Source organism: Osmerus eperlanus, chromosome 7, assembly GCF_963692335.1.
Source record: "Osmerus eperlanus chromosome 7, fOsmEpe2.1, whole genome shotgun sequence".
NCBI lineage: Eukaryota > Metazoa > Chordata > Actinopteri > Osmeriformes > Osmeridae > Osmerus > Osmerus eperlanus.
The window spans coordinates 14,320,674-14,334,518 of record NC_085024.1 but is presented as its reverse complement, the minus strand read 5'-3'; the positions used below and the strand labels follow the sequence as shown (position 1 = coordinate 14,334,518).

The window sequence follows — 13,845 nt, the reverse complement described above, 5'->3', positions numbered from 1 at the left end:
CAAGCCTGGCACACAGGCCCGTCCCAGAGGTGCTGAGACATGCAGCAGGACAGGGGCTCGGCGAGGTGGGGGGAGGGGAGGGGGGGGTGAAAGTGGGGGAAAGGGGGGAAAGGGGGGAGCGGTGTCCGGATCCCCACACAGCTGCTCTCGTTCTTCAGGGAACCCAGCCGGAGAGCGTCGCTCAGGCGTCTAATGCTTCTAATGTGTGCAGCCACGCGGCAGGAGCGGAATTGGAGCATCGCTGGCCCCCCTGCAACACCACAGCATGCCTGGGAGAGAGGTCTGGGAGAGGGGACCAGGCTGGGTCTGGGTCTGGGGGAGGGGACCTGCCTGGGTCTGGACCAGCCTGGTTCTGGGTCTAGGTCTTGGAGAGTGGACCAGTCTAGGTCTGGGAGAGGGGGCCAGTCTGGCTCTGAACCAGCCTGGATCTGGGAGAGGGGACCAGATGAGTGTAGGTCTGGTAGAGGGGGGAAGGGACCAGCCTGGGTCTGGGAGAACCAGAATCTAGACTACAACCTACAATCTCTTCTACAAAGCGAGAGCATAACTCAATATGCACATTACTGGTATATCTCCCATAACTGCTGCTTTTGAATTCCAGTTCATCTCCATTTCAATAGCATCAATACTTGCTTTACTCTACCGGTGGCCCTGACCAGTCTGAATGGAGAGCTGCTACAAGCCTCCATCAATCTTGAGCATTCCTGCTAGCCAGCCGCTGCCTCTGTATTCATAAGGTACTGTATTAAGTGGCCTGTTTTTCAATCTTTGTTGAACAACACTCAATGTTCAGTAACATATTCCACTAGCAACATAATGCATTCACAGCGCTGATACGGTAATGCCGTTCGAACACGTGTTTAATAAAACTGCTATTTATTTTTGCCGCTGAATCTTAGCGAGCCACAATGAAACATATACCGTATATCTCTCCCACACAAGATTATTTGTTGGACTATGTCATAGCTTGACAAACTCGACCTTGAAGGTCGATGTCTGGGCCCATCTCAACATGAAGACACATTCACTTTTCCATCTCCCCATGTCTCTTTCTTGTTTTCTCTCCCTGCTTCTCCCCCCCCCCCCACCACCTCCATCCCCACATAATATGCCAGAGAAGGAACAGGTGTGAGAGAGTGATCAGCTCAGAGGCAGGGTGAGGTGGAGTGCTACGGTCCCCTCCTCCTCTTCCTCCTCCTCTCCATCCTAACCTCCACCTTCTCCAACCCCCGTAGGGATACTACAACATTATTACAACGGATAGAGGAGCAAGATGATTGTTCTGACTGAGTGAGTGAGAGATAGGAGATAAAGAGAGAGAGAGAGAGAGAGAGAGAGAGAGAGAGAGAGAGAGAGAGAGAGAGAGAGAGAGAGAGAGAGAGAGAGAGAAACACAGAGAAAGAGGCAAAGGGATTGAGAGTGTCTCCACCACCCCTGAATGGTTAGTTTGACAGACAAGAGACGGTTCCTCCTCTCTTGGGGTATGCTGGCAGCCGCATGACTCACCTGAGGCAGCTTTGGCGGAGTGCTTTTGGAGGAAGTCCAGCGTCTGGGCCAGAGCCTTTTTGTTGCAGTGAGTGGAGAGCTCTTCATTACATTCAAAACACCTGTCGAGTAACAGACAGGGGAGCACACACAAACCGTCAGATTGGGATTGAGGATGACCTCAGTGTGCTGCGGGATGTCCGGATCTTGGGAAACACATCCCAAGTCTCTCTACGCCAGGTTACAAGCTACCCCCCACAGGCAGGTTCGAGTCTCACCAGGCCTTCCAGGAGCTGAGGCTGATGGTGATGCAGTGGGCCTCGGGGTGCAGGGCCTGGTGGTGCCTGGAGGAGTGTTGGCTTTCAGACTGGTTACAGCCCTGCAGGAACACAAATGTGCCCGATCACACACACACGTCATCTTACCATCCTACAGTCCCTATTACATTTCAGGTTATATAAACATAAAATACGGACATGGTTTGGACCCTATCTGATTACCAGGGAACATAAAAGTGTCAAGTGACATTGTTTCCATAATTTATTCACAGCTACTGCTCCCATGGAAGCAAAAGTGAAACTAGATTCCCCACAGAAGTTGCTTTCTCATACTGTCACAAGACAAATGCATCTGGAGTTCCCTGCTTTGTGTTCCTGGCTGACTGGCTGCCTGGCTGGCTGGCTGGCTGGCTGCCTGGCTGGCTGCCTGGCTGAGAGTGAGAGAAGGGAGAGCGAACCTGGAAGCCACATTTGAGGCAGACGAGGATGTCGTGCAGGCCGGAGGCCTCGGCCTCCACAGTCGACCTCTCCCTCAGGCAGTCGGAACACACAGCCCACACGCTGGACGACACGGCCTTCCTCACCAGGCTCAGGTCCACCGCTCGGCTCACGTGCTGGCAGGTCAGGCCTGCCGGGGAGGGAAAGAAAAAAAGGAACGCTCTGTCTAACTGATTCCCAAATGTAGAGGGAAGCCATTTCAGCAGGAAGTGTCGTTGTGTTCTCTGCTGGTCTTGGTGCTTGCATACAATCCTAGTATCTTTACGCATCGTGCGGCGTCCATAGTCCATACGTACCGCTGACTTCGTCAGACGACTCCTCGTCCCGAGGCTTCCTCGGCTTGTTGGTCCGCTTGGTCATGTCGGCCGCTTTGAGGGAGAAGGGGTCCTTCAGTCGCATCTGTAGATGGAGGAAGGACTCTCCTATCAGACCTTGAAGAGATGGAGACACTGTGGTGGGCTGAAAAGGATCACCACTCACACAAGGATCACCAGACCCCAAGGCTAATTCCTTCATATGTGGCCAGCGTCTGACCTGACCAGTACACCCTAACCCCACTGTATGAAGTTCACGACAAGCATCACACAGACAGCAGTAGCGTCATTGTCAACTAACTTTAAGCAAAGATCGTAATTGTGTAGGGTTATTTATAGGGTCCAACAGTCTTCCCAGTTCTATGAAATAAGTGTTAGTCCCTATTAATAACCCTGCAAACACCTAACGTTAAGCTTCAACAATGACTCACTGTAGTATAGAAAGGACACGACTCGTTGGCTCGCTAGGCCGTTTAACGTTATTGTACACAAATCCTTAGCATAGGTTAAGTTAGCTACCTACCTACAGTTCCGAGGTAGTACCTTAAAACATTACCGACTAGTTGTTTAAAATATGTCAAACATCTTCAACGTACCTTCTATATTTAGGTGGAAAGCTTATGGATTTAGCTAACGTTAGCTCTCTGGCTAGCTTGCTACCAAAACCGGTGCCTAAATGACAAAGATAGGTAAACTTGTTCCAAGTGAAATGCACATTAATGAACGGTAAATAACTATCGACGATACTTGCTGTTAATGTGCACTTCCAATAGGTACACTTTCAGTATTTTTCTGTACTTTATAAAACTGTCAGGGTCTGCTAGGTGTCGATAGCATCCAATCCGAAACTATACTACTGTCACAGAAGTCAACACATGACGCGCTACGGTGGCTGCCGTGGTGTGGAACAGAGCGTTGAGAAAAATAACACAAGAGTTCATTAAAATAATCTATCTGGCATATAAATCCATGCCAATATGTATGTACAGCAGAGGCCACTTGCAAGAATTATTAGTAGCATTATTCCATGTTTTGTTTAGTTCTCTTTTGATCGCGCATGGTTTTCATTCATAGAAAACCGCAACGTTGTTCCGTCCTTGATGTGACCCGTACGCACGCTCACGTCAGTGTACGTCGTGAAAGTGTATGAACACTCATAACAGTGCTGTCAGTAGCTAGCAAGCAGCTAGTTAGGTAGACATGTAGAGGGCATAAGTGGTATTATAACGCTTTGATTTGTACGTATATAAAACGTGCATTTGACATGGCTCTCAAAGCTTGCAGAAAGTTTTCGGGAGTGATTCCCCGACTCTTGTTTAAAAGAAATGGCCCTCCTTTCCCCTGTGCCTCGAAAGGAATGCCATCAGACATGCCAGAGACTCAAACCCGCTGTGCTTGTAAGTGAACTTGACCTTAATTTAAAATAAATGATTTGTTTTTTCATCAAGTTCAGAATGTGTGTTTTTGATTGTGGGATGATAATTAAACAAAGTCCCAAACTAAACTGTTCAAAACCCGTAGATGTATGTAAGTTCAAGCTCTAAGTCAACGTTATATCTTTCAGATGTCCTGTGGACCAAAAGAGCGTACTTGTTGCGTAGTTTCAGCTCGTCGTCTTCGCCCTCTGAAACCAATGTGTCCTACGACCAACTGAAGCAAATCCTTGCCTCTCAGTCTAGTGTAGTCATAGATGTGCGCGAACCATGGGAGTTGAGAGAGTACGGACACATGCCGGGGTCAATCAACGTCCCTTGTGAGTAATAGCCTGCAAAACATTCAAATGATTTATCTGTGACATTCCGCCACTACGGATCATTCAGGGGCTTATTGTGCGAAGCGTTCACTGCTATCTAGAGTAGTAAACTACTATGTATCATATGATCACTTTTCAAAACAACCACCTTTCTTTCATAGGGCGAACACAATCCGCTTTCTTGCCTGCTCAGTCATGCATGCACACACACAAGCAGACACACACAATGCTTATAAAATACACTTCTCCATACAGACACATAAGCAAACACAAAGACCCACCATTGTGAGGTAAAACAATGTCTGCTCTTTGGCCTACACCCTAACTGGCCATGCCTTGTGTAAATAGCATGTCCTCTCACTTAACCAGTTGAACATGTGTCCTAGTGGGCCAGGTGTGTGTTGCCCTGCAGCTGGACCCCGAGGAGTTCAGGGAGAGGTTTGGAGGAGACATGCCCCAGCAGACGGACCACATCATCTTCTCCTGCCTGGCAGGAATCAGGAGCATGAAGGCCCTGGACACAGCAGTCTCTCTGGGATACACAGAGTGAGACCCACCATCAGCATTTCCAACACATTCAGTGACCCCTCCCGCCCCCCCCCCCCCCCCCCCCAACACACACAGCAAATTATGCTTAAAATGTGTAAACATACAGGTCCACCATGTGTATGTGTGTGTTTGGCCTGTATTAATTATTTCAACATTATTTACCCTTAGTAAGTTAGTTATTTTCTTGCTGAATACACTATAACATTTATTAAGCAGTTCTACAACGTTTTCCTTGTCTCTTTTCTCCCCTTTTCTCTTGTAGCGTTCGGCATTACCCTGGTGGCTGGCAGGAATGGGCGGAGCTTGAGCAGCTGAACTAATCATGTTTTAAGTGTGCCATAATAAGGACTTAAAGAAGTGTATAAATGGTTTAAGTATTACTTTATAAACTTTATATAAACAGCTTATAAAGTCAGTGTCAATCTTTAATCGATGAAACTCAGTAGTCCCAGGACTTTAAATATGCGTGTCATTTTAAGTTTATACCTGCGGTGTAAATGGTTAACCCTTTGCATACCCATTTCCTTATGTGTTATTGCTTTTATTGAATCAATCACAAGTTTGTAGGCATTACTTTGGTTGAGTCATTGGACCTTTTGGAGAGGCTTTTCAGAGTACAAACTGTCATTTGTTTTGACCTTTGAACTGGAGTTTGGAATATCAGCCTCTTCCTGTGGTGTTCATTCCAGACTATGCAAAAATAAATTCAACTGTGATGGGATTAGACCCAAACTAAAGGCACAATTTGATTTATGTTTGTGTCTTATGACTGATGTCGAGTAAGTAAGTACATTTTATTTATAAAGCACACTCTAACACAGCAAGGCTGACAGAAGTGCCGAACAAAAGCAAAAAAATATATATATTATAATAAAAAAGACACCATAAAATACATAGTAGAAACAAAATACAAACAGTCAATAACAGTAAAATAAGTAACATCACATCTCAAGAGGTAGCAGTAGATGTTATAGGCCAGGGTGTCTGACTAGGTTGAATAATCTGGGAGTGCATCTCATATTGAAGCACTTCAGCGGAGCAGGACTTCAGTCTGACATGCCGGCCACTGCTATGATGATCTACTGTATTTAATAAGACGTCCGAATCATGGCTGCATCTCAATGCGAGTTTGTCACTGGTGCTCCACTGAACATTAGCAGGCTCATTAGTCAACATGACGAACACCCTCGCCCCCCCACCCTTAGTGCCTTGGTCAACCTGATATACAGATTATTACCGATGTACTGTCACAGACAAAGAGTATACCCAATCTTGAATTTAAATTCATTAAAAACAAATTAGAAAGAAGAAAAAACGATCCTTTCTCTCTGCTTTGGTCTTTCTGCATTAAAAACCTGCGCTCTTTAGCTCCAACATACAACAGGGGTTCATCTACTATGGCAAACAGTAGTAGAGCACCCATCTTGTTTGAATTCTATATGTCCTCCCGTGGCCCTCTTCAACTGAAACCCTGCAGACCTTCTGCACACCAGTGTGTAAACAAACTGACATCCAGGGGGGTTCTGAATGGAGAAATCATGTTAATGCTATAGAGCTGAATGTCACGTTGAGCTGATAACAGTAATGCAGTCGAGATGTATGAAAGAAATATGATGAAAGACCAATGTGTTTTTCCTTATTCATTCTGACCGAGTTTATGACATGATGTCATGGTTAGATTCTGTTCTGAGCACATATGTGGGTGAAGATAGCGTCTATTAGCATCTTGGAGACATGCTCTCCCTCATCTGATCCTCACATCTCCCTCACCCCACCCTGACATCACACACAACTGCCAGATCTGAGTTCAACAGGAAAAACTCCTACGCTGGAATATTCAATCATTGACTTAAGATATCAAATGTGTCATAGAAATGTTGAATGCAGGCCCGCACTGTATTGTACAGTTAAATGGTTTTCAGGGTCATGGTGGGGGTCAGGGTTTCTCCAACCCAAGTCGGTGGGAAGGCAGAGGTCCATAGAAAAATGCTTGCCAGTGTCTAATGTGACTGTGTGATTACATTTCTTCTTTTTTATTGTAAAGATGACCACCTTGATGGCCCACTCTAATCAAGCCCCTTTAAGCACAGGTTATGGAACTTGTCTTTCTACTTCCACTTCTATCCTTCTCTGATGTGTAATTATCCCCCCTCCCATCACAGCCAATCACATCACATTAGCTGTTTACCTTCTGCCCAATGGCATGCTGCCTCTCAGGCTTCCATGATCCCAGCTCAAGGTTCTCCAGCCCCAGCTGAGGGTTCCATTGCACCACCTCAAGTTTCTATTGCTAACAGTGGTCTGACAGATGTCTGTATGTCAGGACGGACTCTCTGTGGAGGAGAGGTTAGACATTCCTTAGAGGTTGGTTCATGAGCAGGGTGGGGGGCCAGGCTGGGGCAGGGTGGGGTTGAGAGGGGGGTGCACACTGCTGAGGGAGGCCAGATCAGGATGGGGGGGGGGGGGGGGGGGGCAGGTGGAGGCAGGCCCTCTTGTGGGAGTATAAAAGATAGACGGGAACTGGAGAGTCTGTATGAGAGCTGCAGTAGAGCAGAGACAGCCCAAGGTAAATCTTCTCCACTCGTACAGAAGGACAGACGGAGCATCTTTCCCCTCCCAGACACCGCCACCATGAGTCGCTCCCCGGAGAGAATGTCGTCGTACCGCCGCCACTTTGAGGACACTAGAGCCACGTCTATCCAGGTCCGGATGTCCAGCCCTTCTCCTGTCAGGAGGCAGGATGGCCGGCAAGCCTCGGCCAGCTACTCCCGAAGCATGGCCACCACCAATAGCATGAGGGCCGAGGGGCGCCGCACCGTGTCCGCGGCACGCAAAACCCGCACCACGGGCCTCGGGTAAGACGCTCCTCTAAACCCCGAGATGGCTGTTGTATGTTCGATTTGACGTGCGTTTTTGATTCATGTCCAAATGTTCAGAGGCTGCACTGACGTGATAAGGCTGTACCAAAGCTGAGGGTAAAGGTGATTAATCGGGACCGTTGTCACCACCACGGGCTTGTGACAGGTCTCTTCCCCTCTGCTGTCTCTTCACACGTGGGTGGGGGGGCAGGGTGGGACTGGAGGATGGGCTGATTGGCCGAGGGTCCCTGTCGTCTGGCTGTGATTTTGACACCAGAACCAGGGGACGGAACCTTTCAGCCCTCACACGTCCGCGCTATCATCAGTTGCTCTCCTGATCACACCGGGATGACACAGCCTTGGGCCGGCTGGGGGCTGTTAACAGCACCTGAGGCATGCAGGGCACATACCACCACGGGGGCCTCAGTCAAGCAAGAGCCACGCCCCCCCCCCCCACACACACACACACACACACACACACACAAAACCGTTCCTGGGATCTATGTGTGTGTGGCTGTGGCACGGCAACGTGTGTGTACCTGCGTAGTGATGCATGCACATCTGTGGTTTCAGTGGCGGGACTCTGTGCGTGGGCTTTGGTGGCGAGAAAGCCATCGACCTGGACGTGGCCGCCGCGGAGAACCAGGAGTTCCTCGCCACGCGCAGCGGCGAGCGCAAGGAGATGGTCGTGCTCAACGACAGGCTGGCTGCCTACATCGAAAAGGAAAGACGCGCCCACCTGCGCACGCGACACGCGCCCAGATCCCTGCACGCGACACGACACGCACACACACAGACGCACGTAGGAGATAGTAAGCTTGGGCCTCAGGTGCTACGAGATGTTATGTGAAACAGCGTGGATGCATAATACTAAGTTAATGTGGGTTTCCTGTCCTCTGGAACCTCCAGCAGCTCAGTGATATAATGAGTCCAATGAGCGCTGCCTTGTCTGGGAGTGTCTGAGCATATGGGCGCGTGGAGACACGCCCCCAGGCTGTGTGAAACGAAGGAGGCCATTACTCTCACCTCCATGGGCAGCCAGCGTCTCCCAGGCTAGGCCAGGGCTCTGGATGGCAGGCCTGGCAGAGGCGAGGGAGCACACAGAGAGCGTTGTACCTGGAGGGCACTGCGAGTCCAAGCGCACATAGAAATCCCATTAAAGTGGCTTCCGTGGGTCTGTTACTGACGAGCCACATCTGAGATATCTGCCAAGACTTCCTTCTCTGTCGGTTCTTGGCGTGGGTGCGAGGTAGGTCTAAACCCTCTGCTCGGTATCCTTGTTCTCCCCCCGAACAGGTCCGCTCCCTGCAGCAGCAGAATGCCCTGCTGGAGACGGAGATCGAGGCCTACCAGAACCGGTTCCAGAAGCCGTCGGGTCTGAGGCTGCTGTACGAGGAGCAGCTGAAGGAGATGAAGAGAGTCTCGGATCAGATGAAGGTCCAGAGGGTAAGGCACGATGACATCACTCAAAGCTTCTTTTCCCCCCCTCTTTATGTCGGTGTTTATCACATGACTGATCATTAGAGTGCTGGAGCTGAGTGTTTTTCTCCCGGAGAGCTTCACCCTTCGCTGACTCTCACAGGAGGCTTCTGGGCCACAATGGCTCTTCTACAAGACGTCAACTTGGTGTTTTCAAGGTTGTCTACCTGGTAACAGTATTCTTTCCTCAGGCCCAGCGGGCGGTGTCTCAGCGTGTTAGCATGCAGCCAGGCACAATGTCCTCAGCTGTGCTTTACACAGTCACATAAAGGAAGCTGTGAATCACACACACACAGACCCCCACACCCACACCCACACACACACACACACACACAGAACCAGCTCAGGCATGAAGAAAGGCCCTGTATCTGCATTACTGCACATAGCCTTGACTTCCTGTCCATAACTGCCATCATTATCATTATGATCTTCATCATCGTCAATCCCCCGAGGCTCATACTGCACATGGTGTTTCAGGAACTTGCGCTTGCAGCCAAGCAGGCCATGAGTGGCCAGCTGGAGGCCATCAAGATCAGGTACGAGGAGGCCGTGGAGCTGAGGAGGAAGGCTGAGCTGGAGATCGAAGCCTTCCGTCCGGTGAGATGACTGATGGTTTGACCTACCTTACAGTATGTAACACCTTCACTGATGACCATTCAAGCGGGCCCATTATAAAGCTGTGTGTGTGTGTGCGTGTGTGTGTGCATGATCTTAGGACGTGGACGCGGCCACCTCCACCCGCATTGTTCTGGAGAAGCGCCTGGAGCAGCTGGAGGTGGAGATCGAGTTCCTGCAGAGGGTTCACCAGCAGGTGGGTGCTCATACAGCTCAACAAGATTCATCCCGGTTTATTGATCCTGATAATCCCCCAGTCTGGTATGTCAGCGTCTAGGATTCTGTTTCATGTCAACTGAAGGTGAAGTCATCAAAAGTTGATTCTCCACAGGAAATCGAGGAGCTGCTGAAGCAGATCTATTCGGCTCATGCCCAGGCTCAGAGTGCTTTCGCCTTGCCGGACCTCTCGGCTGCACTCAAACAGATCCAGAGTCAGTACGACGACATCGCAGCCAAGAACCTGAAGGTATAGCCCTGCTCCCAGGAAGGTGTCTGTCTGTGTGTGTCTGTGTTTGTTTGTTGATTACATGAATTGAGTTGGTCTACAGTCCTCCTACTGTGTGTGTTTAGGAAATGGATAACTGGTATCAATTGAAGTTCGAGGATATAAGCAGCAAAACTACAAAAAGCGTGGACGTGGTCCGGAACGTCCGGCAGGAGATAACCGGCGCCAAGAAAGATGTACGTCACGGATGGATTTCTTATTGCTGTTGTCAACTCAATGAACATTTGGTTTAACAAGAACATTCCAAATTGATTATTAACCTTTACAGTAAATGTCCCAGTAGGAGCCATAGCTGGCAACAGTTGAAGTCTCTTCTGTACATCTATGCATAGCACGCCATGCTCCTTAGTGAACTCCCATCCATTTAAGACTTCACATACTGCATGACATCATGTGATGAGGAGATCATGACATCACCCTCTCGCGGTCCAGATCCAGAACAAGGAGCGTGACATGGAGTCTCTGAGGACCAAAGGGGACGCCCTGGAGGCCCAGATCCGAGAGACCCAGGAGCGACACAAGAAAGAGCTGGAGGACATGCAGGTGAGGGGTGCTGAGGGGTTCAGGAGCATGGAGGGGTGGCACAGGGACCGGAACAGACAGAGAGAACAGGGAAAGGCACCGGAGATCCATAAAGTTCAGCGGCAGACGTCTCAAATCAAGTCGATTTTATGTGAAGGGTATCTCATAAAGACTTTGAGTCTGTCTCCATGTGACAGGCCCGCATCCAAGCCCTTCACCTGGAGCTGAAGTCCACCAAGGAGAAGATCGCACTGCACCTGAGGGAGTACCAGGACCTGCTGAACATGAAGATGGCTCTCGAGATCGAGATCACCACCTACAGGTAAGGAGGCAGCATCGCAGACACCTAAGGGGTTTATCAGGGATTCATCAGACACACAGCAGGCCAAGGCCACTCTGTGTGAATAGATGTGTAGACAGTGGACAAGCATTGTTTATACTAATGTAATGGACGTTTGTTTGTATGAGCTTTTAATGCCTTTACCACTAACCATTGTCTTATGTGTCATTACTCAATCATAACTATTGGTTGCCTGTCCCTTTCTTCTTCCTGTCTCAACAGGAAGCTGATTGAGGGCGAGGACTCTCGCCTCTCCACTATGGTGCAGAGCATGTCTCTGATGAGCAGCAGTATGACTGCCATCGGTAGTGGAATGAGCATGGGCTTTGGAGGAGGGATGGGAGGAGGAGGAATGGGAGGAGGAGGAATGGGAGGAGGAGGAATGGGAGGAGGAGGGATGGGTGGAGCAGGAGGAGGAATGGGAGGAGGAGGGATGGGTGGAGCAGGAGGATTGGGAGGAGGGGTAGGAATGGGTGGAGCAGGAGGAGGAATGGGAGGAGGAGGGATGGGTAGAGCAGGAGGAGGAATGGGAGGAGGAGGGATGGGTGGAGCAGGAGGATTGGGAGGAGGGGTAGGAATGGGTGGAGCAGGAGGAGGAATGGGAGGAGGAGGGATGGGTGGAGCAAGAGGAACGGGAGGAGGAGGAGGGATGGGAGGAGGAGGGATGGGTGGAGCAGGAGGAATGGGAGGAGGAATGGGTGGAGCAGGGATGGGTGAAGCAGGAGGAATGGGAGCAGGAGGGATGAGTGGAGGAGGAATGGGAGATGGAATGGGAGGAGGAGGGATGGGAGGTGGAATGGGAGGAGGAGGGATGGGAGGTGGAATGGGAGGGGGAGGGACGGGAGGAGCAGGAGAAGGAGGAATGGGTACAGGAGGAGGAGGAATGGGTGCAGGAGGAGTAGGGGGAGGAAGAGTTGGAATGGGTGGAGGAGGAGGAGGAATGGGAGGAGTAGGAGATGGAGGAATGGGTCCAGGAGATATGAGTAAAGGAGGCTATGGTGCTGGATTAGGGGAAGGACTTGGAGCTGGGGATATTGGAGGATCTGGAATTGGAAATGGTGTTGGTGGAATAGGAGGAGGAATGGGTGGAGGAGTAGGTGGTGGAGGAGGAATGGGAGGAGGAGCAGGAGGAGGAGTAGGTGGAGGAATGGGTGGAGGACCTGGAGGAGCTGGAGAAGGAGGAATGGGAGGAGGAGGAGTTGGAGGAGTGGGTGGAGGAACTGGAGGAGTGGGAATGGGTGGAGGAGCAGTAGGAGTAGGAGGTGGAGTAGGAGGAATGGGAGGAGGAGTTGGAGGAGGAGTGGGTGGAGGAAGAGCAGGAGGTCCTGGGGTTGTGGCTGGAGGAAATGGAGTGAAGGTGAACCGCTCCCAGCAGCAGGCGGTGGAGATGACAGAGAGGAGAACCGTGCTGATAAGGTAAGAAAGGCCTCGTCTCTAAACTCCTCCCATTGGAAACCACAGGGTGACACCAGACGTGCAGAATGAGACCGTCATGTGTCTTCTCTCAGGACGGTGAAGACAGACGAGGATGTGCTGGAGACAGACCAGCAGGAGCAGACCTACATCATCTCTGGAGCTGCCGATGACTCTGATGAAGAGTAAGCTGGGTGACCTCTTCGTACACCCTCCTGCCCCTTTTCCCGCCACCCCTCAAGCTTTTTCCTGATGACCTGCATCTGACCTATGATCTCTGACCTGGACACAAGGCCCTAGCCTTCACAACCCTTATGTTAGGTCCAGAAGCCTTTCCTAGGTTCTTAACATATCCCTTAAAACTGCTTACAAATGATTGTATCCACATCAAATAAAGTTCTTAACAATAAATTACTGGTGTGTCTTATCATTAATTTAATTAATTTGCCACTGTGGTTGATTTGCACTGAATGCCGAATTCTGTATGATAGAGAGGGAGAGAGACTGTAAAAATCAGACAAGGTGAGTGATACAGAGATAAATTCATGGTGAGAGGACTTAAGACCTGAGCTGAGAGATGCAACAAGGGGGTAAGAGAGAAAGAGTAAAAACAGTCTCCTGGGGCTTGAAGGGGCGAGGCCAGCACTCTGACTGACTGAGTAAAGAGATGTGTGGGTGGGTGGGGGGGGGGGGGGGGCTGGGGTTTAAGCCATGGGGAGATGGGTGGAGGGATTAAGGCGAGATGGGGGGCAGATCCGTCAGTCAGCGGTCTGTCCTGCCTGCAGAACGATGGCTCACAGGCACTCCCCGTTCCCATTCCATCCACTTCCTCACCTCCCGCGGCCTTCGCTGATCGGGAACGATCGGATCTCGTCAGTGTTTGCCAAACACACTCAACGTCCCGGCTGGGGAGGCATGGCCGGACGGGTGACAGGGCTGCTGAAGTTACACAACACCAAGACACTTCGGGTAACAACATGTAGAAATTAAACTGAAAGTGTGTCCGATCGAAGTTGGAATTTCTCATTTGATATGATATTTAGCAAAGACACGTGATGTGATTGATCGATGGAATTAACAGGGGTCATACATAACTCGTGAGAAACTACCAGACACAAACATTTTCGTTACTATAAAACTAAAGATTAACCCATATAACCTTGATGTTAATTTATTCAAAATAAATACGACAACATGCTTTTCAAGAAGCAAGCAGGCCAAATAACATGTTAAATT

At 49.9% G+C, this 13,845-nt stretch overlaps 3 protein-coding genes across 6 annotated transcripts in view; 2 read left to right on the top strand and 1 right to left on the bottom strand.

Annotated features, from left to right (window-relative positions):
* usp45 (ubiquitin specific peptidase 45) overlaps positions 1-3,655 on the bottom strand; it is a 36,605-nt gene extending 32,950 nt beyond the window's left edge. For 2 of the 4 annotated variants that reach the window (XM_062465084.1, XM_062465087.1), the window contains exons 1-5: positions 3,172-3,655; positions 2,558-2,692; positions 2,222-2,391; positions 1,764-1,864; positions 1,507-1,607 (exon numbers count right to left, since the gene is read on the bottom strand). In XM_062465084.1, the coding sequence (XP_062321068.1) occupies positions 1,507-1,607; positions 1,764-1,864; positions 2,222-2,391; positions 2,558-2,660 (475 nt within the window). In that variant the 5' untranslated portion in view covers positions 2,661-2,692; positions 3,172-3,655. Of the gene's footprint in view, positions 1-1,506; positions 1,608-1,763; positions 1,865-2,221; positions 2,392-2,557; positions 2,693-3,098 lie in introns of all 4 variants that reach the window. The other 2 variants (XM_062465085.1, XM_062465086.1) reach the window with 2 other exon arrangements.
* Positions 3,656-3,713: 58 nt separating this feature from the next.
* On the top strand, positions 3,714-5,635 carry tstd3 (thiosulfate sulfurtransferase like domain containing 3). Its single transcript, XM_062465107.1, has 4 exons — positions 3,714-3,972; positions 4,140-4,328; positions 4,715-4,874; positions 5,140-5,635. The coding sequence occupies exons 1-4, from the start codon at positions 3,840-3,842 to the stop codon at positions 5,195-5,197; spliced, it is 540 nt and encodes a 179-aa protein (XP_062321091.1). The 5' UTR covers positions 3,714-3,839; the 3' UTR covers positions 5,198-5,635.
* Positions 5,636-7,445: 1,810 nt separating this feature from the next.
* On the top strand, positions 7,446-13,020 carry zgc:172323 (uncharacterized protein LOC564165 homolog). Its single transcript, XM_062466296.1, has 13 exons — positions 7,446-7,732; positions 8,309-8,460; positions 9,033-9,181; positions 9,692-9,811; positions 9,930-10,025; positions 10,161-10,295; positions 10,400-10,510; positions 10,767-10,877; positions 11,054-11,178; positions 11,419-11,597; positions 11,730-11,987; positions 12,057-12,612; positions 12,705-13,020. Exons 1-13 carry the CDS (start codon positions 7,509-7,511, stop codon positions 12,796-12,798), a joined length of 2,310 nt encoding a protein of 769 aa, XP_062322280.1. The 5' UTR covers positions 7,446-7,508; the 3' UTR covers positions 12,799-13,020.
* Positions 13,021-13,845: the final 825 nt, after the last annotated feature.